General features: G+C 48.0%; 1 protein-coding gene and 1 long non-coding RNA gene across 2 annotated transcripts in view; one reads left to right on the forward strand and one right to left on the reverse strand.

Moving 5' to 3' along the window:
• Enthd1 (ENTH domain containing 1) overlaps nt 1–15911 on the forward strand; it is a 103873-nt gene extending 87962 nt beyond the window's left edge. Inside the window, exon 6 of the mRNA XM_075959843.1 lies at nt 15263–15911. Within this exon, the coding sequence (XP_075815958.1) occupies nt 15263–15855 (593 nt within the window). The 3' untranslated portion in view covers nt 15856–15911. The remainder of the gene's footprint in view (nt 1–15262) is intronic.
• LOC142843044 (uncharacterized) lies at nt 16–27975 on the reverse strand. The gene is made up of 5 exons (XR_012909556.1): nt 27857–27975; nt 24560–24673; nt 20737–20843; nt 3890–3992; nt 16–2130 (listed from the first exon to the last, which is right to left on the reverse strand). It is a non-coding gene; the product is annotated as an uncharacterized LOC142843044 (long non-coding RNA).
• Between the last annotated feature and the right edge of the window lie 16 nt (nt 27976–27991).

Below are 27991 nucleotides of genomic sequence, written 5' to 3' on the forward strand. Positions count from 1 at the left end.
ATAAATTCTACCCAAATCCTTGACTGATCACTAACTAAACTTGTAGGGAGACCCCCTAATCCGTGCTGGAAACCAAAGGAAAAAGCCTTCAGCTTCCATGCACTGAATGGGTGACAGTTGGAAGAGTCAGGCCCACAGGAATGGAAACCAGTCTTCAGGGGACTGCCAGGATCAAGGGGCTCCACAAACATATGCTACAACATTTGCAGGGGACTGTCACAGAATCAAGGGGCTCTACCAACATGTACTACGATATTTATTAAATGCCCAACATGGAGCTGGAGATATGGCTCAGTGCAGAGGATCCACGGCCAGTTTCCAGCAACCACACTGGGTACCTCATAGTAGCCTGCAGCTCCAGCTCCTGTGCTCCCTTTGGCCTCACAGATACCTTCACTCACATGCATAAACCCATACAGACACATAATTAAGAAGAAATAAATAAGTTGCCAGACTTTGAAATTAATAAGAAGCTGTGACCCATAGTGAAGACATGGAAGAAGTTGCTAGAAGCTGACAGCTAGATGGCAAACATATTGTGGTTAGCACGTGAGTTCATGAAGCAACCACTAAAAATGTATTCAAGAAGTTGGCCTGACATGGTGAACACTTGTGTATGCAGCACTCATGAAGCCAGGGCAAGAGGATGATAGTTCAAGGCTAGTCTACACTACATAGTGAGTTTAGGCTAGCCTTGGCTACACAGAAGGATACTGCTCAGCAAACAACAAAAAATATACCCCAGGACCTCATTATTCACAATGAGTGAAGAGAGAGGACAGTCTCCGAAGACAAGACCACAACGGAACAAAATGGACACTGCAGAGAGGAAAACTAAGGGGAATGGCAACTTCCCTGGAGGTATTTAGCAGTGGACTGGAGACGAAGGAAGGATAAGTAAGGGAATCTGAAGATAAATTAACAGGAATGATCTAATCTGCAAATTTAAAACTAGCAATACATCTTTAAACTAAGTGTCTGTTCGCCAGCCACATGAGGATCAGGTTAGAAAATGCTAGTAAAATACTCAGAAGAACCCTAAATTTGGGGCCCTTACTGGTACCCTTCTAGATAATCTATAAGACAAAGATGAAACCACAAGTTAAATAAGGAAACATTTCCAACAGTGAAAGACAGTGGGAGGGCACTGCTCTGCCTGCAGGAGCCCCAGGTTCAAGTCCCTGCCTCACCAGGGATAGCTACGGACACTATAAATACCAATATCAAAGCAGTATAAGGGACTATTATGTGATCAGTGGGTTTGGCCCTCGATTGAAATGGGTAAGCTAGTCAATGACTGAAACTGACCTGAGATAACCTTTGTGCTTGTCATAGGTCATAGATAGATCTGTGTGCGTGTGTGTTCCCATGTTAAAGGTGTATGTTATAATATGTGCATATATACCTATGTTAAGGGCATGTGTATATATAATATGGGAGTGCATACATTTACAAACATATATACCTGAGTATATTACCAGGACCATCTTACAAACAACGCCTCGATCCCATGGAGTTTTGCTGGCACATTGTAAGGAAGGCAAAGCATCAGGCTTCCTTGTTCTTTCCGAATACTCCCAGGGCATTACCCCATCATCTCATGAAGATGGCTAATCTGCTACCCGTGTCTGACATACAGTGCAAGAAAAGTAAATTAGAGAGCAACATGGATTAACATCAGATGCAGAAAGTCTTAATAAGATGTTAGCAAATCACATCCAGCAAGATCAAGAAGTGACAATGTCCCACAACCCAGTGGGATTCTTCCCAGAGCTGTAGCGTTGGCTTGACGTTTGAAAATGAATCTCTGCGATCCACCACATTAATAGAATAAGATTTAAAATGATATAATTATCTTGATTCATGTAGAAAATTGATACAATTCTACATTCAATTATGATTATAAAAAATGTAAGCAAATTAGGAATAAAAAGGAGCTTCCCTCAAGCTGATAACGAGTGTCTTTTAAAATTGCACCGCAGACATAATTAATGATGAAAGAGCGAGGGCCGTCCAGACTGCGTCGGCAAGGAGCAGGGCGTGCGTCTTCTGAATCAGTTTTCTTCAGCAGTGGGTTAGAGGGCCCGGCCGGGCAAAATAGACCATAGGAAGAGATCAAAGACGTGGATACTGGAAAGGAAAACATAGTATTGCCTTTGTTCAGTGATAACATGATTCTTTATGTAGGAAATTCACACACACACACATACGGTGCACACACACTGCACATACATACACAGGCATAAAATCTTTAAAAAATTAATTTAAAAAAAACTGGGCAGTGGTGGCGCATGGATTTAGTCTGAGCACTCAGGAGAGGCAGACAGATCTCTGTGAGTTTAAGGTCTGGTCTACAGAGTAAGTTCCAGGACAACCAAGACTACACAGAGAAACCCTGTCTTTGGAGGAAAAAATCTCACACTGAGGACTGGGATGTGGCTCCGCTGGTAGCGTGCTCAACTAGCATATAGGACGCTGAAGCCCTGGGTGCCATCCTGAGCCCTGCATAAGCCAGGCGTGGGGGCACATAGCTGCAAGCCCAGCCCTTGGGGGGTGTAGACAGATCAGACGTTCAGGATGGAGGCTACCCTGGAATACACGAGACCATATCTCAGAAGAACTAAAACAGCCTGCCCTGAGACCTACGAACGGTTTCTGAGAACAACCGAGGGCCTGACAGCGGAGAGGCTCTACCGCTTCAGTATAGAGATGCGGCTCAGGATGCTTTCCCCTGTCGTTCCCCTGACTCAGTGCGGCCCCAGAAGGGGGCTGTAGAAAATTGACAAGTTGAGCCTTACATTAATCTCCACGGGAAATGTAAAGTATGTAAAACAGCCTAAATCTTGAAAGCAGAACTATTCAAGATGCATCATAAAGCAAGACACCATAGTGCATATATTCGAGAGAACAAGAGCCTTGATTTTATAGTGGGGAACGTTTCCAGCTGTTGGAGTCTGGCCCTGGGTGGGAGTCCCTGGGCTGTCAGTCAGGATGACTGGCAGAATAACGAGGTTAATCTTTCCCTCCAGTCGACACTGCAGTACTTAATCTGCCTACTCCGTTTCTTACCCCATTCTTAGCTGTAATCTATATTTGATTTCTTTAAAAATTCATTTGGACCTTAATTTCTCTTTCCAATTTTGTTAATAGAAGGGAGAGATGGGTAGGTAGGTAGATGATAGATGGAGAGATAGATAATAAATTTATGTGACATTGATAGATTTTACACTTATTGCAAATTGTTAAAACTTCTGTTACTAAGCACTAAATTATTTTTGTGTGGGTTACTACTTCCAAGTTATTGCATACATTTATCTATTTACTTATTTGGTGTGTGTGTGTGTGTGTGTGTGTGTGTGTGTGTGTGTATAGGGGTGTGTGTGCCACAGCTCAAGTCTGGAGGTCAGAGGACCAATGGCAGGAGTCTGTTCTCTTCTTGCACTGTGTGGGTCCCAGGAATGATTCTCAGCTCATCAGGCTTGGCAGCAACTGCCTGACCCACTGAGCTATCTCAATATCAACCCAATAGAAGCAACACTGTGAATCTGACAGAGCGTGATGGCGGAGTTCCCCGTGCTGGAGAGAGACTGGAGACCTCATCATGAAGCCTTCTTAGGGCCCCGTAATTGGCTGAACAGTGTTCCTGTGACAGCACAGGCTCTAGAGTCAGAAAGGCGGGGTTTAGGATCCCAGCTCCTCTGCCACTCACAGCGTGGCAACGGGAGAGGCCCCTGGCCTCTGCATGTCGGTGCCTGGTTTGTGAGGCAGATGAGGATGGCTCTGCCGCGTGGGGGTCACAGAAGCAAAGCCCTCCGAGTGGAACTTGGGACTCAGCACATACAGTCACTGCTGCACTACTTAGATGCATGAGTGTTAGCCCATCGCTGACCTCGGAGTCTCTCTGTCAGCATCCTTCTCATGCCTTCTCAGCAACAGGTACACGCCTGTGGGGGTTACTGTTGCGGTGATGAAACGCCATGACCAAAAACAAGCTGAGGAAGAAAGGGTTTATTTCAGTTCATACTTTCAGGTAACACTCCATCACTATGGGAAGTCAGAGCAGGAACTCAAATAGAGCAGGAGCTGATGCAGAAGCCTTGGAGAAGTGCTGCTTACTGGCTTCCTCAGCCTGCTTTCTTACAGAACTTAGGACCACCAGCCCAGGGATGACACTACCCACAATGGGCTGGCTTCTCCCCTGTGAATCACTAATTAAGAAAATGTCTTACAGCCAGAATTTATGGAGGCATTTTCTTGAGGGTCCCTCCTTTCAGATAACTCTACCATGTATCAAGTTGACATAAAACTAGCCAGGACAACACCTTCCTCACAGAAAAGGCATTCCCACTGTGGAATACTGTCACTGAACACAGAGGTTCTGGAGAGCTCCAACTCATCCCTCAGAAAGCAGCCACTCAGCTGTGGATTGATCACCATTTTCTTGTAAAGAACAAACAGCCTTCCAAGCCTCGAGCAGCCTGGCTTCTTCCTTTCAGCAGCCCAGGTTCTTTTTATCAGACAAGTCTTGTTTCACTCTGGTACAGTTCCCAGGATTTCACTGGCACTCTCCCGCCCCTCCCTGCCGCATCCCCCCCCTCCACCCTTCCAAGAGTGAACTTGGGGTGTAGAAACTCTCACTCATCTTTCCTCTGCCTTCCGCGAGGCCGTCTGTTGTTTTCGCTAAACAATAGCTACACGTAGACTTAATAGCTGAGCGCATTCCTCCTCGACTATTAGTAACGACCCCGCCTGCCCTGTTTATGATTGTCTCCCCGCACCAGGCACAGTACCGTGCACGTCGTAGTTGTTAGTGTTTTGTTAGTGAACTAAAGCCAGCTTAGAAGTGGCAGAAATGGAGCAGGTCCATGAGAAACATAGAAGGGGGATGCTGGAGCATGGAGCCAGATGGAGGACGTGGAGCCTGAGGAGCAGATTAAGAAGTTTGAACTTCAGGGCTGGAGAGATGGCTCAGCAGTTCAGAGTCTGTACTGCCATTACAGAGGACCTTGGCTCAGTTCCCCACACCCACTCAGAGATCCAGGGCGGCTAGAGGTCACAGAAGTGCAAGGAGGTAACCAGAGGTCCTCGTGGGGCATGACCCTGGGAAAGTGGACCTGAGTCTGGAACCCAGAAATAAAGGGAAGAGCCTTTTTGGAGGAGAAAGGCTGTTTCACAGGGCTGCTTGCCGTCTTGAAGCAGCAAGCCTCTGCAGCTCTCATCCCAAGTCACAGCCTCGGTTGCTTCTTGCTGGGGGACAGCACCTGTGGTGGTGATTAGTGACTCACAACTGGACAGGATCTAGGATCACCAGGAGACAAAGCTCTGGGCATATCTGTGAGAGAGTCTCCAGATTGGGTTAACTGAAGTGCAAAGACCCACCCTAATTGTGAGTAGCGCCATTTTGTGGGTGTGGCTCCTGAATGACTACAAAGGGGAAAGCATGCTTCTCGTTCTACTTCCTGACTAGGAATGCAGCCTGAGCAGCTGCCTCACACTCCTGCCCCACCACGGTGTGCCACTGAACTGTGGGCCAAGACGAACCCTTCTCCTCTTGAGCTGTCTCAGCACCAGAAAAGTGACTAAAGACTCCTGAGTAGCCTGGAGGGTCTGCAGGGACCAGACATGAAGAACTGAGGCGTGGGTGCAGGTCGAGAAGGAAGGAGATGTAACTCTTATGGGGTCAAGATGAGGCCAGCAGGAGACAGCCTCTGGCCACTGCCTGTGGCGGGAAGAGTGTACCCGGCACACAGCCTGCCTGGCTGCCTTACAGGCAGATTTCAGAAACCTTTGCACCCCAGTGGCAGCCAAGGAGAACAGTAACCCAGGCCACACAGCGCTGGAGACCACAGTACTTAACATCCGGTCCTTACAGCAGAGGAGTGCAGTTCAGCAGATGAGACAGAAGTCACAGTGGCGTGGCATGGGAATGGCAAGGTGGCGGGAATCAACGAGAAAGGAGACAGCTGATAGTGGAGGGAGCAGAGAAGGGCCGCTGGTCTCGTAGTCTCAACAGGTCCTGCGGATGCCTAGGAGTGACAGGACGGCTGGGTGTGAGTGCGAAGTAAAGCACTTTGGGAACCAGGGCTCGAGAGCGGGGCCGTCCTGAGCACCTACTTGTTGCAGGTGCAAGACTGAAGTGGGCATCTGATCTCCATAGCCCGACACTGGGGATGATGGAGAATGCAGACGCTCTCAGCTTCCGCTTTCAAGAAGTGTTTACACAAAGAGTCCTCGTCCGACATCATGAACTCCCTGGAGTAAGGAGCTGAGTGAGTTCAGAAGCACTTGCACTGTGTGTCTCCGTGACCTCGAATGGGGTGGAGGGGCCACCTCCGTGCTTCAACGCCCTCCTGAATGCCAGCTCCTTGTGAATACTGAAGAATGACCCTGTGGCAGCCCATTGCCTCTCCTCCACTTGATTTTGTTACCATCTGTAGCTCAAACTGTTGTTTCCTCATCACACGGGACAGACGGAGAACTGTAGGTACCAGGACCCCACAGGCAGTGTTCGCTCCTGCTCTCAGGTCCCAGTTGCCTGCTGAGCAGCCTGCTGGGAAACAGCAGCGGTGCATGCTCTGGCCCCTGCCTGTTTCTGTCCTTGGTCCACAACTGTTCTGTGCAGTTCTTTGCTGCTTCATCTCTGCTGGCGAAATAACCAGACGAGCACAGAAGACTTGAACTGTAAAAGCCAGTGGTTCCCAACCTCTGGGTCTCCACCCTCCAAGACCAGCACAGCAGACGGTGAACTGTAGAAGCCAGTGGTTCCCAACCTCTGGGTCTCCACCCCTCCAAGGATAGAATATCAGATATCCTGCATATCAGATATTTACATTACAATTCATAACTGAAGCAAAATTACAGTTATGAATGAGCAACAAAATAATTTTATGGTTGGAGGGGTTTGCCACAAGAGGAACTATGTTAAATGGTTACAACACTAGGAAGGTTGAAAACCACTGGAAAAACCCTCAGAGCCAACAAAAAATTTGAAAGTTTCCCTTTAAAAACTTAGGAAATGTGGATATAGGGAGATGATTCTGTGGGTAAGAGCTTGCTACACAGGCATAAGGACCTGAGTTCAAGTCCCTCATGCCTGTGTAAACAGCTAGGTGTGGCCACATTCATTTGTAACCCCAGCCCTGGAGCAGCAGAGACGGGGATGTCTGGGCTCCCTGACCAGCCAGTCTAGACTGGCTGGTGCCCTGCAGGCTCAGTGAGAGATACTGTCTCAGATATAAGACAGAGCGGCTGAGAAGGACCATGTGCGCGGCCATTGACGTATGAGCCACATGCAGGAGCATGCACTTCAGTGCATTTTACTCCTCCCAGAGTTCCACAGTACTTTCGTTGCTTCGGCAAGCCCTAGACCCAACCTCTCCATCGCTGCTGGCTGCCACTAAGCCTCTCTGCCTGAGTTCTGCCTTTCCTGGACATTTCATCCCGGATGAGACCCCTTGTCAGCTTCGTCCTCCCAGCGTATTCTCAGAGTTGTGACATGCGTCAGTCTGTCCCTCTTCGTGACCAAATGGTATTCCGTGGTGCAGACGCAGGCTGCTGACACAGCCATCAGTGGACATTTTAGCTGTTTCTACTTTTAACATTCTAAATAAGCCCTTTACAACCATTTAGATAAAACGATACATTGGAGGGGTGACAGTACTTTAGTTTGAGTGTGTTGCTCATTTGGAAGTCACTGTATGTCATCTGGGAGCATTGAAAGAGATGAATTAGGGAGAGAAAGTGAGAAATCTGTGTTTAGCCGTCCGGGGGTCTGCTGCTCCAGATAAAACACATGGACACCAGAGGAAGATTGCAATATCCCTGGAAATGTACCTGTTTCATCTTTGCCACATAGTTCTAAATGCGATTTAAATAGAAAGCTATTGTATCTTAATTAGCAGGCCTTCTGCGTTTGCAGTAGAAATGTTAAAGATAACGCATCAGCGTTTGGAATGAGTTTGTCAGTGCTGTCCTTGAGCGGCTGACAACTGGCCTGTACCACACGACGAGCATTTAAAACACAGCTACTTCCTCTATCTTACTGCGGTAGTACCCGCACCAAGGGGCTCGGTGCCAACAGGATGCCCACATCGCTTCTGCAGGGAGCCAGCACAGGGGAAGAGAAGGGCAGTGCAGGATGCCCCCAGAGCAGATTGAAGGGTGCAGCGCAGCTGCACAGTGTTTGGAAACAAAAGGAAATTGGCGCGCAGCAATTAGTGCCGAGTGGCTTTTCTCAGCGCTGAGCCTGCAGATCAGAGCTGGAGCCCACACCACGCTGTCACTCAGCAGTGGTGGCACAGAGCCAAAGGAGGGTGGCCAGGGGAAGATTTTCTGGTTCCTACTTTAGAAACACCTATAACCTGGAAGCTTAGCTTTTCTGGACCCAGCCTTGCCTCTGGTTCACCAGGTCCCGGGAAGGCCCAAGACCCACACTCTAGCAAGTTCCCAAAGTTGCTGCTAAGTATGGGGGAGGGGCTTTAGTGGCCTCCTGTATGTGTGCGCCTACCCATGTCCTAGTGTGGGGATGGCTCCACACTAATAGTTGATTCCTGAGTTCGTTTTCCTCTCGGCTCCTTGGGGGTTTCCTCTGAGCACCTTCTTTCTAAATGCTGCAGGCTGCAAGTCTCCTAGTCCCTTTTTGCCCATATTCACCTTAAGTCCCCCTTTCCTTCCCACCTAATTTTGTGTACTTCCCTACCCCCGGCCTCCTCAAGGGCAGTTTATGCTGCCCAAATATTCTTGAATGTGTTGTGTGACCCTCCACTGGGGCATGGTTGAGTTATCGGTCTCCACTCTTAGAGAAAACTGACCCTCCCTGTCCCAGCAGTTAAGAATTACCCTTGGGGGTGGGACTTCATGCCAGCTCCCCTCCCCACACTGGGGTCTGGTCTGACCTGGGCTGGCACAGGTCTTGTCCTTACTGTCACAGCTCCCCTCCCCACACTGGGGTCTGGTCTGACCTGGGCTGGCACAGGTCTTGTCCTTACTGTCACAGCTCCCCTCCCCACACTGGGGTCTGGTCTGACTTGGGCTGGCACAGGTCTTGTCCTTACTGTCACAGCTCCCCTCCCCACACTGGGGTCTGGTCTGACTTGGGCTGGCACAGGTCTTGTCCTTACTGTCACAGCTCCCCTCCCCACACTGGGGTCTGGTCTGACCTGGGCTGGCACAGGTCTTGTCCATGCTGTCACAGCCACTGTGGGTTCATATTTGCAAAGCTGTCCGTGTGTCCAGAGACACTGTTTCCTTGGAGTCGTCTGCCACCTCTGGCCCTTCCACTCCTCCTGCCAAATACTGTTTCTGAAACAGTTCCTTGGCTCTCCAGTAAATACACTGTGGGCTCCAGAATCTCCAAATTTCATCAAGAACATATTTTTCTACCATCGGATGCATGGCCTCTGACAGGGAATCAGTAGCAAGCTCCCTGAATGGCAGGAAGCCTGCCATTTCCTCGGGAATGCACAGCTCGTATGGAACTCCATTAATATTAGTAAGTTAGCAAGTGGTACTGTTGTATTGCCACAACCACGAGACCTGCCAGAACCATCTCATGGGAGAAGACCTTTATTCTGGCTCACGGTTTCCGAGGATTCAGCCGTGGAGGGGGGAAGCATGGCAGGGCGGCTTGGCAGAGTGCAGACCTGTGGAGGAGGCTCAATCTATGACTACCAACAAATAGTAAAACAGGAAGCAGGCAGGGATAACACCTCCCCTCCCCCAGGACCCTATCCTAGTGAGGCCCCACCTCCAAAAGATGCCCCACCTTCTAAAATAGCACTGCAACCTGGGGTGTAAGCATTCAGAATGTGAGCCTGAGGGTCCTTTCCACTCCAAACCATGCTAGCCTTTTTCACTTACTGGGCTATTTACTGGGTTCTCCTATAACTTCCACATACCGACCACAGTTCTAACTCATGCATAGTAAGAGAAGTGGAATCTTCAAATAATGAAATATAGTTTCTTTCTTTCTTTATTATCCTCTGGGTAAAGATCAGTATCTCTGTCAGCTGCTCCTATGGCTGCCATGTCACCTCACCATCCTGATGATTTTAACCACAAGTTAACGTAATTCTGTAATAGAGTGAACTTCTGCAATCGTTCCAGCACAGCGGAGCGGTGTGGACTGCAGTGTGCCTGCTGAGCTCACAGTCTGGGACGTAGGAGGTTCTTGAATTTGAGTCCCATCCCGTCTCTTTGTAACTTTCTGATCTGGGAGAGATTTCTAGCCACTGAATTCCTTTGCATCATGTTTAAAATGAGGTTATCAAACCTATTCCACATTGAGGGATGTATTAGTCAGTGTTCTGTTGTTGTAACACAACACTGGAGGCTAGATACTTTATCAATAAAAGGAGGTTTACTTTGCTTAAAGTTTTGAATGTCTAAGAGCATCTGCTCAGCTCTGGTGAGTGACAGCATCATGTGAGAGAAAGGTCACCTGATAAGAAGCCAGAGAAGGATGTGAGGGTCAGGCTTGCGTCTTTATTATAAGTCACTTTCACAGGAACTACCCTGAGTTCTGTAAGAAATTCAACAATCCTGTCCAAGGGCAGTATCCCCGATGACCTTGTGACCTCCTACCAGATCCAAGCCCTTAAAGCATCCACCACCCGTCATGGCCACATTGGGAAGCATGATCGTGTGGGGGCAGACCACATGTAAACCAAGGCACGTGCTAAAGAGAACCAGGAAGCAGCTATTTTAAAAATGGGTTCTATAGTCCCAACACCCAGGGCACAGCGGCAGGTAGGTATCTGAGTTTGAGGCCAGTCTGCTATACATAATGATTTCCAGGACAGCCAGGGATACATAGAGATTCTTTCTAAGAAAAATACAAACAAACAAAAAACACCACTACCATCATCATATAAAAGAATAAAATAAGGGCTGGAGAGATGGCTCAGTGGTTAAGAGCAATGGCTGCTCTTCCAGAGGTCCTGAGTTCAATTCCCAGCACCCACATGGTGGCTCACGACCATCTACAACGGGATCTGATGCCCTCGTCCAGCACACAGGTGTACATGCAGAACACTCATACATAAAATTAAATAAAGTTTTTTTTTAAAGAATAAATTAAAAATGAGTTCTATCCTTGGACTTCACCTTGAAGTGATCCGTTTACCTTGAATAACCCACCCCTATAACTCCCGGGGTGGGGAAAGGTCCTGGAAATCAGGAGGAGCACTTGGTGGGTCTCTGAAATGAGAGCTCCAAAAAGTGGTCAGCTTGTGTGGACTGTAACCAGAGCAGCTGTCAGGAGTGAGTGAACAGAGCCTACGGGCACCCTTCCCCTGATGGCTGCAGGAAGGCTGGTAGCCAACCCTTTCCTCTCTGGGCAGCAAACAGGAGACGGTGCTGAGATGCTAACCTGCCTCAGAAGGAGAAACTGCTTCACTGACGTCTGCCGCATCAGTCAAAAACCGGGGCGACTCTTCACTGGGCCCCAGAGTTGGCGCCTCATGCTCATGTTTGAAGCTTCTGCCAGCTCTCACCCTCTGTTCTGAGCCTCAAGCAGACACGGAGCCGGAGCCTTCTGGAAGGGCCTCTCATAAGGAACAGTGTGGGAACACAGTGGAGGACATTACACCGTGAAGGGAGAAGAAAACACTTTAAAAACTCTCCAAAAGACAAGAAAATATGACGTGTCTATAAAACAAGAACAGGCTGTTTGGAGAATTTCTGAGAATAACAAAAAACCTCTTCAAAATTAAAATCAGCCAGCAGAAACAAGAAATTCACCAGAAGGATTGCAAGCTAAGACTGATGAAACCTCCAAGAAGTAGGGCAAAGAGACAATGTCAGAGAGAGAGAAGGGGAGGAGAAAGTAGGAAGGGGGCTGGTAAGGTGGCTCAGCAGGTAGACGCTTACCCAGCAAACCTGACAGCCAAAGGCCAATTCCCTGAACCCACGTGAAAGTAGGAGAGAACCAATTCTGCCAATTGCCCTCTGACCTCCACACGTGTGCTGTGCTGCGCTCTCACACACTAATCATACTTGAAAATTAGGGCTGGAGAGAGGCTCAGTAAAGTGCTGCTCAAGCCTGAGGACCGGAGTTCGGGCCCCAGAACGGGGATGTGGTAGCCCACATCTGTGGTCCTGGTGTGTCCTATTGAGAGGGAGATGCAGAAGGACACCCTGGCAAGCTCACAGACCAGCTAGGCTGAACACGGTGGTCAGCAAGAGGCCCTGTGTTGCAGTGGAAGGAGAGGACCCACGACCAAGAGTGTCCTCTGACCTCCACATGACTGTTGTGGCACACGTGCACCTATACACATGAGTGTGTGCACACACACACTGCACACATTAGAAAGCGAGGAGTCGGAAGATAGTTCAGACACTCTTACGTGCAAACCAGGAGTTCAGAGAGAGAGCAGAGACACCATGAGCCATATGCTCCCTGATCGAAGCCTTGAGAAAACATTTGAATCCGAAGGAAACAAGTTCCCTGATTCAAACCTCAGTCAATGAAGATAGCCCCGCTTCAGCGAACAGCATCGAGGATTCCAGAGTACTGGGGATGAAGAGGAAAACTGCTAATACCTCAGAGGTGCAGCAGGCTCTGTGCCATGAGTAAGAGTTAGAACAGCAGGTCTGGAAAGGGACTCATCAGTTAAGGGCAATGGCTGCTCTTCCCAAGGGCCTGGGCTTAATTCCCAGCACCCACATGGTGGCTCACAACCATCCATAACTGCAGTTCCAAGGGATCAGTGCTCTCTTCTGGGCTCCACAGATAACAGGTATGTACCTGTTACATAGACCTGCATACAGGTAAACCACCTCCACACCCAAAATGAAAGTAAATAAATCTTTTTTTTTTTTAAGTAGAATGGCTGTGACTTAGCACTTAAAATACTGGAAATAGGAAGGTGGTGGAAGATGGCCTTCAAGAGTCAGTGGTCCAGCAAGTGTCGTGCTCTCCTGGAGACCTGTGTTTGGATCCACAGAACTCACATAGGTCATGCGTGGCAGTGAGCACTGCAGTCTTCGTGCTCCTACGTAGAGATAGGGGACAGACACAGGAGAATCCCAGAATCTCTCAGGCCAGCTAGCTGCCTAGTATTCTTCATGAAAACTATCTCTAAGCCTGATGGTAGAAAGAGCATTTTCAGACATGCGTATTCCAGCGCCTCTTGGACCTCCTTGTCCTTGGCCCGCTGGTGATTGCACTACTCACAAATGACAGCAAAATAAGAAAGGGGGACATGGAGGCTGAAGAACAAAGAGCCAGCCCAGGAGGTGAAGGATGCAGCAGACGACAGTTGGGATGCAACATGGAGCATGTGAACACGTGGCTTTCATCATCCACGTGCCCACTAGCATGGCACCACCCTCCCAGCACCAGCAAAGAGTGACTGGATTAGCCTGACCCAGATTCTCCCAGGGAGCTTGGCTGGCCTTGGCCATGCACAGCTGAGTCCCCCTTTCCTTCCATCCCTGTTGCCACATCAGCTGAGAATACTCTTGGCATCCAAAAACAAGTTTTGTGACTGGACCCTTCCCTGAGAACTGTAGATAGGCCCTGAAGAGCTTAGAGCAAAAAATAGAGAGTGGCCACCTGCCCTGACCATTTTTATGAGTTCCAGTTTAGTTCAGAAGGGACATGAATATGTAGTAGAATCTACCAACAAAGCAAAATCCCCGAGTGCTGAGTGGCAGGCTTCAGCTTCCCTGCTGTGTGCCTGGCCGAGTAAATCTTTAAAGTAACAAGTTCAGAGCGCATCACACACACCCGAGGATAGATTTCACCAGTTTATGCCGTATATCCAAAAATAAATCCACGTAGGTATTCCAAGAGAAAAAAAAAGCCCTGTGTCCAAAGAAGTTTGGGGAACAGTCGGATAAGATGCTTTAGGGCTGGGGGTCTAGCTCAGTGGGCAGAGGGCTCGCCGAGCACTCATGAAGCTCTTGGTTTTGTCCAGCACATGAACCTAGTGTCGTGACACACTTGTGACCCTAGCACTTGGGAAACAGAGGCAAGAGGATCACGAGTTCAAGGTCATCCTCTGCTCCATAGTGAGTTTGGGGCCATCCTGGGCTTCATGCAACCCTGTAAAGGAAAGTACTGTAGTTCCCTCATCATTTTAAATGTGATGATGCAGTCAGTCCTAATGGAAGGGGCAGTGTGCAGTGACCCAAGAGCCGTTTTTACAAAACACCAGCTGTTTCATTTTATTTTTTTAAGATTTATTTATTTTATTTGTGTAGGTGTGTTGCCTCAATATATGTATGTGTATGTGCACCCCATGCATGCCTGGTGTCCACAGAGGTCAGAAGAGGGTGTCAGATACCTCGGAACCAAAGTTACTAATGACTGTGAGCTGCCATGTAGGTGCTGGGAACCGAACCCAGGTCCTCTGCAAGAGCAGCAAGAGCTCTTAACCTCTGAGCCATCTCTCCAGCCCCAGCATCTGCTATCTTTTGTCTTATTTTATTTTTACTCATCTATTTATTTTACATCCTAGCTGCAGCCTCCACCCCCCCATCTTCCCCTCCCAGCCCCTCTCCCCCATTCCCCCCTCCAACTCCCAGTGCCCTCCTCTTCCGTTTCCACCCAGGAAAGGCAACACTTAAGGAACACACTCATAACAGTTTGGGAAACTAGAATGGAATAGATAGAAGACATTTAGTATGCTTTTACATGAAAGGAAATGAAATTGTTCTCAAGTCTTTAATTTTATGAAATGGATTTCAAGTACGTTTTTATGCCGTTTACAGATCCTTGGTAAGAAAAGTGGGTCCGCGTGCTACAGTGCTCTGGATCTGAGCTGGGCTGGGCTTAGTCTTAATTATGTTTGACCACAGAGAGGAAAAGATTCATTATCCTGGAGTCACTGGAGTTTATTCTGTTATAATAATATCCGTATGGGGGAAAAGGTGAAAGACTAAGTTAGGACTTTCTCGGCCTTCCTACTTGAAACGCCTACATAAAACCCCAGCAGGCAGAAGATTTAATACCTTCCTCTCAGGGATGAGGCCTACAGTAGCGTAAAAATATGCTGGGTAGGGTTTAGATGTCATGGTGAATATTGATCATTCTATTTTAGGTTCATTTCCACGGCATTATTGGTATATAATAATACATCTGTAGATTTGTCTGTTTCCGGCTTTGGGTTTTTTCAGGTTTGTGAATTTTTAAACTTTTAAAATTCAGAATGGTTTATATTGAGACCTTCCAGATAGGTGTTTACATGACACAATTATTGTAGCCATTACTCTTGCTTGTATGTTATATAAATCTCTCTCTCTCTTCCTTCTATTTTAGTTTCCACTGCCTCTGAGGTCACATCTTCTTTTTCTACTTTGTCTGTGTCGTCTCCTGACTCGGCCCATCCAGAGAAGTCAGCCCATCACTTGCCCCTGGGTTTCACCAGCCCTTCCTTCTTGATTCAGCCCCGTCCACAGTCATCGTCTGCCCCCTTCACATACAAAGATGAGGCAGCCAGGGTTTGCCACCCCTTTTCTCCCAGGGGTACAGCATCTTCAGAGGACGAAGAATACCCCAATGGTCAAGATAACTCCGGCTCAGCTACGGAGAAGCCAGCTCACACTCCTAGCAGTAATCAGGTAGCATTTTCCTCTCCAGCTAGAACCTGCTTCCCCTCCGTTAGCCTATCCCAGGCTAGTTTTCAGACAAGGGAAGGCTTGCCCAGGGAATCCCCCGAGGCGAGCTCTCTCCATGGGCTTCTAGGCGAGGTGAGGGGTGCTGTGCTCAGACTCCATGAGGACCTGAGCCTGGTGATCCAGGAACTTGGTGTCATCAACAGTCACCTAGGCAACCTGAGTGGCAGCAGCCAAGCAGCCAGAGAGACTCTGCAGGACCCCCAGTCTTCCATGGGGAACTCAGATCCTATCTAGCTGCATAGCCATTTTTCTGGAGCACAGTGGTTCTGCTGCCCACACACCTGGAGGTTCAACACTTCAGAGGTCCCCAGTGCTGTGGGGACAGAAAGGCAATGACTTAATTTTTCATTTTCAAGTTTATGAGCGCATCTTTCAAACCAACAAAGTCATTTGGGTGCTGTGCTTATTTTTTTTTTCTTTTTCAAGAGAAAGAAGTCACTTTTGATCATTTCAGGTTTAGATAGTAGTTGCTTTGAAACTGGGGAGTATTTCTCCCATTTTTTTGCATTTCAGTACCTTATCCCCAGAGGGGTGAGCCTTAGTGAGAGTTGTGGGAGCCTTTAAAGTGCAAATAGCTGTCGGAGGGCTTTTGAGTAAGCAAGGGAGCCCGGAGAAACCCTGGGTGCCCCACCCCCAGGGCTGCTCACAGACCTCTGCCTGCGCATACTCTTTCAAGCTGAGGTCCCACAGATCAGGAACCGGAAGTCTCTCTGCTGCCACAGAGTCAGGGTGAAGAGGAGGGAGGCAGGATGTGGAGCACATGTTTTTATGTTCATTTTTTTTTTCAGAGAATTCAGGTGCATTCCCTTCTCTTGTAGTTCATAAATAAATTCAATATTTTCAACTCACTGTATCTTTTTCTAATTCCATTAACTTTTCAAGCAAAAAAAAAATTGCCACCTTTACTTTGTAGACAAGAGTGACCTCGTTTGACTATTACAGACCAGTGCTTCCCACCCAGATGCATGCTGGGTCAGTACAGTTTACTTTGTCATTGAACCCGGAGGCTCACCCATGCCAGGCCAGTGCTCTGCCACCTTGTTTAAGGCAGGGTCTGCTGTGCCCAGGTTAGCTGGTCTGAAGGATTCTGGGTGACTCTCCCCTCTCTACCTCCCATCTCACTATGGAATGCAGGGGTACCAGCAGTGGGGTGCCTCAAAGGGGGGGAAGGGAAACTTGGAACTGTCCTTCAACCACTCCGTGCCCATTGTGGTGTGCGCTCACTCACAGACACAGGAAAAGAGGCTTTTAAAGGGACCAGGGAGACGGCTCATGGAAACTCTGCTTCAGAGTTTTCTTCATTGTTAATGAAATGCTTCTTGAAGATTTTTTTACATTTTTATTTATTTGCATGGGGGGTGTGCATAGCGCTTGCAAAGGTCAGAGGACAACTTACAAGACTGAGTTATCTCCTCCCACTATGTGGGTTTCAGGAAATGAACTTGCATTGTCAGGCTTTGGCTGCAAGCCCCTCTCCCCACTGAACCAGCTCACTGGCCCTCTTGCAGGTATCTTCAAGCTTTTCCTGCACTAAGAAGAGCAGTAAGCAGAATTCCACACTAACAAGTACAGCATTTTTGCCATTACAGTAAGAATAACAAGTTAACTGGGACATATGCTAATGAGCCTGTACGTCTGCATCCCACGAAGTTTAAAGCATTGAGATACGTGGTTTACATCTGAATAAAAAAACACAGATTTTGCCGTTTAAGGGCTACAACTTAACAAGGCTAAACGGGTATTACCTACTTCTAGAACATTTTCCTCACAGCCGAACCCCATGCGGGGCTCGCGGCAGATGCTCTGCTTGCCCATGCCCTTCACTTTCCACACTCTTTGGAAGAGAAGCCATTTAAGGAAAGGGAGGGCTTATTCTGGTTTACAGTTCAAGGGGTTCAGTTCGGGGGTGGCGGGACTGGCTATTCACATTGTGTCAGTGCAAACAGGAAATGGAGTCCAGCTAGAAAGTCTCAAGGTGCACCCCCCACCTTACCCCCAGTGGCCCACTTCCTTCAGCAAGGCTCCACCTCCTGAAGGTTCCAACCTTCCCAAATGGCCCCACCATGGACCAGGTGTTCAAACCCTAACACCCTTCTATTGCATAGCAGCTTCCTCCTAGGTAAATCTTCACCTTGTAGGGAAGCTTCTTATCACCCAGAATGTTTTAGGGAGCAGTAAAACCTTCCATCCTCAAGGAAGTTCACTAAGCTCAGGAAGTCCCTGAAACTGACCAGATTCACCTGTCACATGCTGAGTGGCCTGAAACAGACACAGACCAGCAGGGATGGCTGGAAAGGACACCCTGACTGCACAAGCTTCCGGCAGACTGTGCAGTGTATTCCAGGTCCAAGTTTTGTGAGTTGTCACTCATGCTGCAGTGGGCCTTGGTCATGCAGCTGCCTTTGAGTCATGTCTGCCTCTATAAGTAATCCAATAAAACTCATGGTTCACCGAGATAGACTTTAGTGGCATTCTTAGTTTGGTCTGTTGTTAGGTGCTTGTCTGAGGTAAGCATATGTTTCCTCAGGTCTCCCCAGGAATAACATCACACAATACCTACTCTTCCAAATTCTTGGCAACCAAAATGTATTGTCTACCTCCATGATATTTCATATAAATGATATTTTATATCAACAGAATCATACAGGCATCTACTCAGCCAGCTGTGCTGCATCCCCAGCTTAGGGAGGAATCATAAAACATGAGAGTCTGTGATTTCCATCATACAGCACTATTTGGGCATTCATCCACGTCGGAACCCAGGTCAATACCTCATTTATTTGTATGATAAAGTATCATATGTAGATACCACATGTTGCCTGGCCATTAATCATCTGGTTTGTGTTGCTTACACTTTCTTGCTGCTGTGAATGGTGCCACTGCCCATGCTTGGTAAACATAAGATTCAGGTCTTGTCATGGCTTCCAGAAAGCTACTGTGATGAAGAGATAAAGGTTTCTTTGGCTCATACCAGTCCATCAGTGTAGGGAAGTCAAGGCAGGAGTTTGAAGTGGCTGGTCACATCCCAGACAAGAGCAGAGAGAGAATGCAGGCATGTGCTCACCTTCTCTCTACACTTATCCAGTCCGGGATCCAAACCCAGGAAATTTTGAGGCTGGGTCTTCCCATATTAATTAAGATAATGAGGGTGGCTCCCCCAAAGGCTTGCTTCTGAGCCAACCTGATTAGTCCCTCATCAAGAATCCCTTCCCAGCTGATTCTAGGTAAAATCAAATTGACAAAACAAGCCATCGCAGATTCTCTTATACCACTGAGTATAATTGCTGGGTCAGAAGACACCATCACACTGGTTGGATAAATCAAATTGAAGTCTCCAGAAACACCCAGGTTAATCTCAGACTTAGCTTCCTCACTGGGGATGGTCATTTTCCACCCTGACTGTATACCTACTGGGTGTCACTTTATTGGAAGGACCAGCCACACTAGACTACCCACTCTGACAGTCATCCGGTGGAAGCAGGAAGTTGCTAGACTCTACAGCTTCCCTTAAGGAGGAGTGGCTTCTGGCCAGTAGTCCCGGTGCTTAGAAGACCGAGGCAGGAGAATCTCAAGTTATGGAGGCCGACCTGGTCTACATAAGTGAGTTCCAGGCTAGTCATTGCTCCATAATGAAACCCAATCTCAAACACACACGCACACACACACACATGCACACACACATACATGCACACACACATGCACACACACATACATGCACACACACAAAGGAAAGGGAAGAGTGAGCATTTGCCTGGCACTTAGTTGCCTTTAAGAACCTGTTTACCAGACCCTGGGAATACTCAGGAAAACCAGATATAACACCTGTCCTCAGTTTGAGTTCTAAAGATTGGAAGGAGTTTGCCAGATTCATCAAGGCCTCTTCCCAAATGTAATAGGACATTACAGATTCTGAGAAATTTGGGGAAATTTTACTTAGGGAAGTAACCTCGGAGCTGAAATATGAAACTCCAGGGCTATTAAAACAAATGCTCTAAAAACATGTTGAGCACATCGAGTTCTTTGTACATTAAAATAGGTTGCCAAGAAGTCATCAGAAAACCTGGCTTTCTTCATCTGGGAGCTCCACCATTAGACTTTAGTAAGGACACTGCTCCTATTTGTGTTAGCTCAAACACTTCTCAGTTATATACTGTTAAGAGGGGGAGAATAGGGCTGGAGAGATGGCTCAGTGGTTAAAAGGACTTGCTGCTCTTGCAGAGGACCCAGACTTTGTTCCCAGCACCCACTTGATCATCCACAACTTCAGCTTCAGAGAATCTGGCACCCCCTCCTGGACTCTGCAGGCACTGCAAACACACAGTGCACATACATGCATGCAGGCAAACACTCATACACATAAAATAAAAATGAAATAAATATTTTTTAAAATAGTAGACAATAAAAAATCTTTCCAAGACACATCATTCCCCTCTTCCCCATTCATATCCCCAAAAGCTGCTGCTGCATCAGGATGTTGACCATAGGACCCCACAAGTAACTGGAATTTAACTACAACAAATACCACCTCTATGTGAAGTTTCCACGCTTATCACATGCTTACTACATGCATGTTGACACTTCCGATCATAACTAGGTTCTACATAGCTCATATATTTATTACAACCATTTGCTAATTCGTATAATTAATAAGCACTTATGTGATTTTCTATTTAGCCAACAACTCTATTAAACCAGTAGAAAAAACTTGGCTTAAATCAAGAGAGGGTCTATTCTGATTGACTTTGCAATTATCTCATATTAAAAATACTTGAGATGTTATTCTCATACTGTTTTAGTCTTAACTGAGGACGGTATTACAAAGCGGTTATAAACATATTTTACAGTTTGCTTACTGTCAAATTACTCATGTGTTCATTCTTTAAATATTTATAAAGCACCGTTACGCGTAGGCAGTTTGCCAGACGTCAGGACACAATAGCGAACAAGACGGATGAGTCCCTGTCAGAGTTTCAGCTCTGTGGCCACGCAAATGGGAGAGTTGGTAGTTTCCGTACAATGCATGGCACCTGTGGACTTGCAGGGCACAGAGCGGTGAGGTAGGGCTTGGCACGGGGCACAGGGCACAGGCAGCATGAGGGAGTTTGGGAATGTTACCTGGAAGACCTGTAGTCCACATGGAAGCAGGAAGGCAACAAGCAGAGGGTGTGGCGGAGACAACTTTCTGACATTTTATCTGGGTGGGCACAACACATGATACGAGCCTGTATGGAGAATGTACCAATAGGAAGGTCAGGAGTTTGAGCACTTTCACGGTGGCAGCACTGTTGGTGACACCAAAGTTGATTTGACCTTTACACACTCAGAAAAGGACCAAGTAACCTGTGAAGGGGTCATAGTGAAGATGTCACAGAAACTCAGGGACAAGTGGGTTCCTAAGACCCCTTCTCACTGACAAAATGGCTCTGAATGTTTGCAGAGTCATTGCTGAGTGCCTTCCCACCAAATGAACTCACCGTGACTGTGCTATGCCCAAGGCCAGGAGTCCCTCTGTGGGACTTCAGTTGAGAAACCCAGGGATCATGGGGAATGTCTCGTAGACTCCGTAATGTGTTTAGTATTCTGGGTACGCTTGTCAAGGTCGTACTGTATTTTCAATAAAGTGGATTCTGAGATGTGATAAAATGGGTTTAGAGGTATGGAATTGAGAGGTTTTTATTTCTTGCAAATACCACGGAATTTGACGAGGCCAAGCGCATTGATGTCAGGGCGGACATATGTGCCACCTCTTATCAGCAGGCAGGCCCGGGAAGAGTAAATTGGCTCCGAAGAGGCTGGGTTTTCAACATGATTTTGTTTGGTAATTTCGAATTCTGTTTTCTCACTGATGGTGCAGAAAGTTCCCAAAGATATGGTAATTACTGCAGAAATATGGCTGCCAGCATTTGCAGCTATTCAAACAGTAAAATTCCATTATAAAATACCACAATCTATGTGTTCGATGCTGCTGCAGTTCAGCATGTGTTCCCTATACCATTTCCTATAGATTTATCTGTTTGTGCATGCATGGGTGTGTCGGGGTGGGGTGTACATATGCACATGTGGGGGCCAAAGATCATCCCCAGATGTTCCTCAGAATACCCTCCATCTTGTTTTTTAAGATAGAATTTCTGGCCGGGCGGTGGTGGCACACGCCTTTAATCCCAGCACTCGGGAGGCAGAGGCAGGCGGATCTCTGTGAGTTCGAGACCAGCCTGGTCTACAAGAGCTAGTTCCAGGACAGGCTCCAAAACCACAGAGAAACCCTGTCTCGAAAAACCAAAAAAAAAAAAAGATAGAATTTCTGGCCAGTAAACCCCAAGCATCCTCCTGCCTCCCCGAGGTGCACACTGTCACACCAAGCTCTGATGTTATTTGACAGTTTTATACAAATATATAATACGTCCTGCCTGTTCTCCATATACCCTCTCCTCTTTTCTCTCTCCTATTCCCGTTAACCCTCCCATACCATCCCTACCCAGATTCATGACTTTCAGTTTTGTCTTGTGACCCATTTAGTTTAACCAGGACCGTCTATGTGACCATTGGATAGGAGCACATCATTGGAGTCTCCTGGGGTCATCAGTGGGTACACAACTGAAGATAATGACTCCCTGTAGTGGTTTGAATGAGAAATGTCTCCCAGAGGCTCATTATTTGAACACTTGGTCCCCACTTGGTGATGACATTTGAAGGAGTTAGGAGGTCTGGCCTATTGTTATTGGCAGCGGGATTTGAAATTTGATAGCCTAGCCACACTTCTTCCAGGTCTCTCTCTCTCTCTCTCTCTCTCTCTCCCTACCTCTCTCTCTCCCTACCTCCCTCTCTCCCTCTCTCTCCCCCTCTCTCTTTCTCTCTGTCTCTGTCCCTCCCTCTCCCCCCTTTCTCTCCCTCCCTCTCTCCCCTCTCTCCCTCCCTCCCTCTCCCCCCTCTCTCTCCCCCTCTCTTTCTCTCTGTCTCTGTCCCTCCCTCTCCCCCCTCTCTCCCTCCCTCCCTCTCCCTCCTCCCTGCTTGTGGAAAAAACTGATCTCTCAGCTTTCCCCTTCTCCCTTCTGTTGCCATGCCTGAAGCTCCACAGTGATGGACTCGAACCCTCAACAACCTGGAGCCCAAGTAAATTTTCCCTTCTATAGGTTGCCTTGGTCATGGTGTTTTATCAGTAGAAAAGTAACTAAGACATCGCCCACCCCCAGACCCTGTAATAGACAATAGTTCAGCAGGAGCTGTAGGGTCTCCTTGCATGCATGACTGTTGACCAGCCCCTCTGTTCAGACCAGCGCAGGCAACCCCAGCTGCTGAGTTCCTGGTTGCAATGGCTGTCTAGCCCAGGAGATGGCATTTAATAACCTTCTTCTAAGCTCTGGCTCCTACATTCTTCCCACTCCACCTTTGCGAAGCTCCCTGGGCTTTCCAGGAGATGGTGAGCCTATCTTATTCAGAGATGAGCACTCATTGGTCACCTGTTCTCGGCATCTCATACAGCCGAGATGTAATAATTCACATGGCATTCACACTTGCTCACTACAGAGAGGCTTCTTTAGGTAAGGCTGAGGGTAGCATTTGTGGGTATAAACACAAACATTCAGCAGGCAATTTGACAGTGTGCCAATTTAGATAAACAACATTGTTCAGTTCCCCCCTGGGGCCTATGATTTCCCCATCCTTGGGTTTTTGGTCAGTTAATGTTATGGATCCATTCGTATGGAATAGGTCTCAAATCCAATCAGAGAGTAGTAGGTTATCCCTATAATCAAAGTGCCTCTATCACCAATGAACACACTTGCCTGGTATTATAGTTCATAGGGGTCACAGCTGGGTAACAAATTGATGCCCTTTCTCTTCCAACAGCCTGGGTAGCACCTTTTGGAACAATGAAAGCTGACAATACATGGCTTCTTAGAGCAGTTTTTTCCAGACACACACTGAAGTGTGTCTTCCTTCAGACTTTAAAAATGTTCTAATAAATCATATTTTTTTAAATTTAGTTCCAAGAGATTAAGTCCCCATATGGCTTTTCCACACCTCCTTCCTTTCGGTTACTCCCCACCCCCAGCCCCTCGTCACATCTGTCCTGTCCTCAGTTAAACCCTTCCACCCCCAGTATTCTCATGCTTCTTTTCCACGGTTATGGGGACTGAATGTAGGCTCTCCTACAGCTTTTATAGCCTGAACTCTACAGCCTGGAGGAGGAGATAGCCCTGACCCTCAACCTCAGCCTACCAGGAAGACAGGATTATCAGAAGTGACACACATCCCCTGGGGAATCAAAGACATTAGGTTATACCCACACACTGGATATATTTATATGATTATATATTATGTGTTATATATTACATATTATATATATTATGTATTGGATCCACTTGAAGTTCTCAAATTAATTACATGGCCAGAAATCTAATAAATTATACTCTTAACGGTCATGTATCTAATAGTCGCTTTACCACCTGAAAAGCTTTTAGCACATCCCAAAGTGGTTAAAGCCATGATTAGCAGAGGGAAGGCTCAGCTGGTCTGTGGGTATGACAAGCATCTTCTAGTGACTGTCCCTGGGTCCGTCATCGCCATAGTAGACTTGGGATGCCATCAGTAGGCATGAGTGCAGAGTTGAAGACTTGGGGGAAAGCTGTTTTCAAAGGTGTGGTCTTCCTAAAGAACTGCTCTGAACTCTCAGGACCGGTCCCATGCAGGGAAGCTGGAGTTAGTAAGTTTTGTGAAGGAGGCAGGAAGTGCCTTTTCTAGATCACACTGGCGCTGGGACCAATGGGAAGCTTCAGAGGAAGAGAAGCGGAATGCACAGTGTGCGCGAGAGGAATGCGCATGCGCAAGACCAGAGCACAATCCCTAACACCTGGCAGCGGGAGAACTGTCCTTTCCCAAAGGGAAACCCCATGCAGTTACAGGTGGAATGACAGCAGGCCTGGAAAAGGGGAAAGTGTACCTGTCACAACTGCCTCGGGGGATGCGGTCTCAGGGAGCTTTGAATCAAAGGCTTGCATCTCAACTCCTTAAAATGAACAAGTGGTACCAGGCATGGTGGCTCCCACCTTCAGTCCTAGCATCCAGGAAGTAGACAAAGGCAGATCTCTGTAAGTTCAAAACCAGACAGGGCTACACAATGGGATTCTGTCTCAAAAGAAAAGAACAAATGGGGCAGGTACTGAACATGTACAGATATGGCCTGTCTGTCGGTGTTGATGGACAACACACATCAGCAAATACATTTAAACACCACCACCAAGGGGCTGGGGAGATGGCTCAGTGGATAAAATGCTTGTCACTCAAGCATGAGGACATAAGTTCAAATCCCCAGCAGCCATGTAGAAAGTCAAGTGTGATGTCTCATGCTTGGATCCCAGGGGCAGGATCGGAAGCTCAGTGGCCAGTCAGTGAGCTCCAGGTTCATTGAGAGGGAAATTAAGGTGGAGAGCAATAGAGAAGGACACTTGACATGGACCTCTGGCCTCTGTACACACTCACATCCACACAGACACACACAGACACCATGCATGTTTAATAAACAGATAGATGTGCCAGTCCCGCTCTGGGCAGCCTGTGTTCCACAATGGAGGTGAAAGCTGCTGCACTCTAGACAGGAGCACATGCACTGTAAAGATCAGCAAAATTGGGGCACAGAGAATTTCCTTCCCCAGGACGACTAGCAAAGGTTTCAGTTTGATGACATTTGGGCAAAGATTTGACTTAAAGGAAGCATGGGGACCCCCAGCAGAGCCTCTGGGACATGCCTTCCTGGTGTCAGGTTCAGCCGGCACCAAGTCCTGGCTACCACTGGTGTATGTGGAAAAGACGATGGAGCAGGGGCCAGCAGGAGTCCTGGAGGCCACGAGAACACTACTGCCTCATTTTGAAGAGGAAGAGGTTCATGGGAGCTTGAGCAGAGAAGCAGCTCTGACTTGGGTTGACTCTGCAATGTCCCCATGGGCCCCTGTGCTGGAACACTTGTTTCCAGATGGTGATGTTATGTCTGAAGGTTACAGAACATTTGGAACATGGAGTTGAGCTGGTGGGTACAGGCCTGGAAGGGCAGGCCTTTTGAAGTCTAGTCCCACCTCCATTGGGGTCTAGCCCTTTGCTTCTTGGCAAACCACAATGTGACAGGTAGCACTCCACATTACCACCATCTCAGACCAAGATGCTCCAGGCCTCCTCCCGTGATGAGCTGAAATCACAGGCCAAAGCAAACCTCCACCATTTATTTTGGCACATCAGTGAGGAAAGTAACTGATACAGGATTCAAAAGAACCCTTTAGATGTCATTAAGAACAGTGGAAGGGCAAAGACAGCAGCTAGGAAACTCTTGAACAGTACAGTGTGTGTGTGTGTGTGTGTGTGTGTGTGTGTGTGTGTGTGTGTGTGTGTGTACAGGTCCACATGTGCACTGGGACATTGCTTCTGTGACTGTGGGAGCCCACAGAAGTGGATCCACTTCACCTTGACTAAAGGTCAGAGAGCTCAGACCTAGTCTTGCTCCTGCAAAGCTATTGACAGGATATTTAACTTAAGGTATGGCTACTATTAGGTATCTTGACCTGCACTAGATCAGGGCTTTGTCCTCTTCCTCTCTCACTCCCTGGTTTTGGCCACAGCATGGAAACTCCAGAGCTGGCTGTGGGCTCCCCTCTTCTCTCAACAGAGTCGGATTGTTCCCTGCCTCCATTGCCCTTTGTCCTCTCTTTTGTACACACTTGGCATCCCCTCCCTCCCACTTCTAACTCCCTGAATACCTCTAGACCTTTCCAAGACACTGATCAGAATCCTAGGTGACACTCTGGACCTCCCCCAGCAGACAAGGCCAAGTCAGAAGCATCAGGAGTAGAGAGGAGAGAAGTCGCCAGGAGGGAGGGAAATGTGCAAGGCCCGCGGTCTAGAATTCCATGGCTGATCATGTCTTCACGTGTTTTCACACTGTCACAAGTTCCTGAGAGGAACAACGTAAGTGCGGGAAGGTGTTCCAGAATTTTCCATCCACAGTCACTTCACACACTTGTTTCTGGCTTTATGTGCAGTGAAGCAAAATATCATGGTGGATGGAGGTCCCTGGGTCGAGATGTAGCCCCCCCAGTGACCTATTTCCTCCAGGAGACCCCACCCCCAACAGTTCCCGTCACCTCCTAACGAGGGGAATGTCATCCATTGTGAATCTTATCAGTGGATGACTATTGACTAGGTCGGAACCTTTATGATCTGATCGCTCAGCGGCCAGACTCGCCTGCTGGGGAGACGTAGGAAATGTAAAGAGAGAGACTTTTTACACCAAGTGTAACTGATTAATTGAAACTGGAGACTGGGGGAGGCTTGGCTGAGGTTGGGCTCTGGCGTGCTGGCTTAGTGCTGGCTTAGTGATCACGCAGACAATTGAGAATGACCAGCAGAGCCCTGAGTCCTTTCAACTATCCTCGGCGGTCATGCCAGGAAGGGGTGGGTGTCCCCGTGTCCCTCTGGCAAAGTTAAGAAGAGCTGAAGGATGCTTTCACGGTCTCATGTGACCAGCTCTTGACCTTGGCCAGCCTTTCAGTGCGGCCTCTCCAAGCCTCAAGTTGAACAGGGCTGGCAGGCAGGGCCTCCCACGCTGTCCTGCTACACCCTCAAGATCTTCAGTCACAGTCCCCCCACCTCTGGTTCTAAGGAGCTTTCTGTCCCCACCCATTCACCCCAGCACCCCCACCGCCTCCCTTGGCCCTTTCTTATCAAGACCCAAATTAGAGATACCTGGGCAGACGTGGGGGTGCTTTAAGAGCGGTCTTGGAAATGGAAGGGGTTGGCCCAGCCTCTCTCTGTTCCACCTAATTAAGCCTCGGGAATGTCATGTAGCCACACACACACAGTTTGATTTTAATTGGGGCCTGTGCACAGGGCTTGCCCTAGCTGCAGAGAACGCAGGCTCACTCTGATGGGTCTCTGCTCCTGAGCGTGTGATGATGAACTCTTGAAAAACCACACGGAACAACCCAGAAATAGCCAACAGAGCAAAGGGAAAATGGTTTGGAGCCAGTTCCACAAAGCGACGGTGTGTCCTTTCTTATTTCTGAAAACAAAGCAGTGGCCCTTAGGCCTGACCCCCGAGAGGCTGGCTCCCCAGCTCTACACGGCTGAAGGAGTGTTTGCTTTCCCTCCACACCCCCAAACTACAGGAGTCCCAAGGAGGGCCACCCACTCCAAAGCTGCCTTTTATTCTGCCGCTCCTGTATCCCTTCCCCTCACATCCCAAGCAACTCACAGAGACGAACTGGAAGCACGTGTAGGAGAACAAAGACGCGGCTTGAAAAGCATAGCTGTAAAGGAGAGAGAGGACTCACGGAGCGAAGAAAATAAACCAGGGCCGGGAGGGATGAGAGGCCCCGCTTTCGCCGTT

The sequence above is a fragment of the Microtus pennsylvanicus genome, chromosome 2, assembly GCF_037038515.1.
Source record: "Microtus pennsylvanicus isolate mMicPen1 chromosome 2, mMicPen1.hap1, whole genome shotgun sequence".
Classification (NCBI taxonomy): domain Eukaryota; kingdom Metazoa; phylum Chordata; class Mammalia; order Rodentia; family Cricetidae; genus Microtus; species Microtus pennsylvanicus.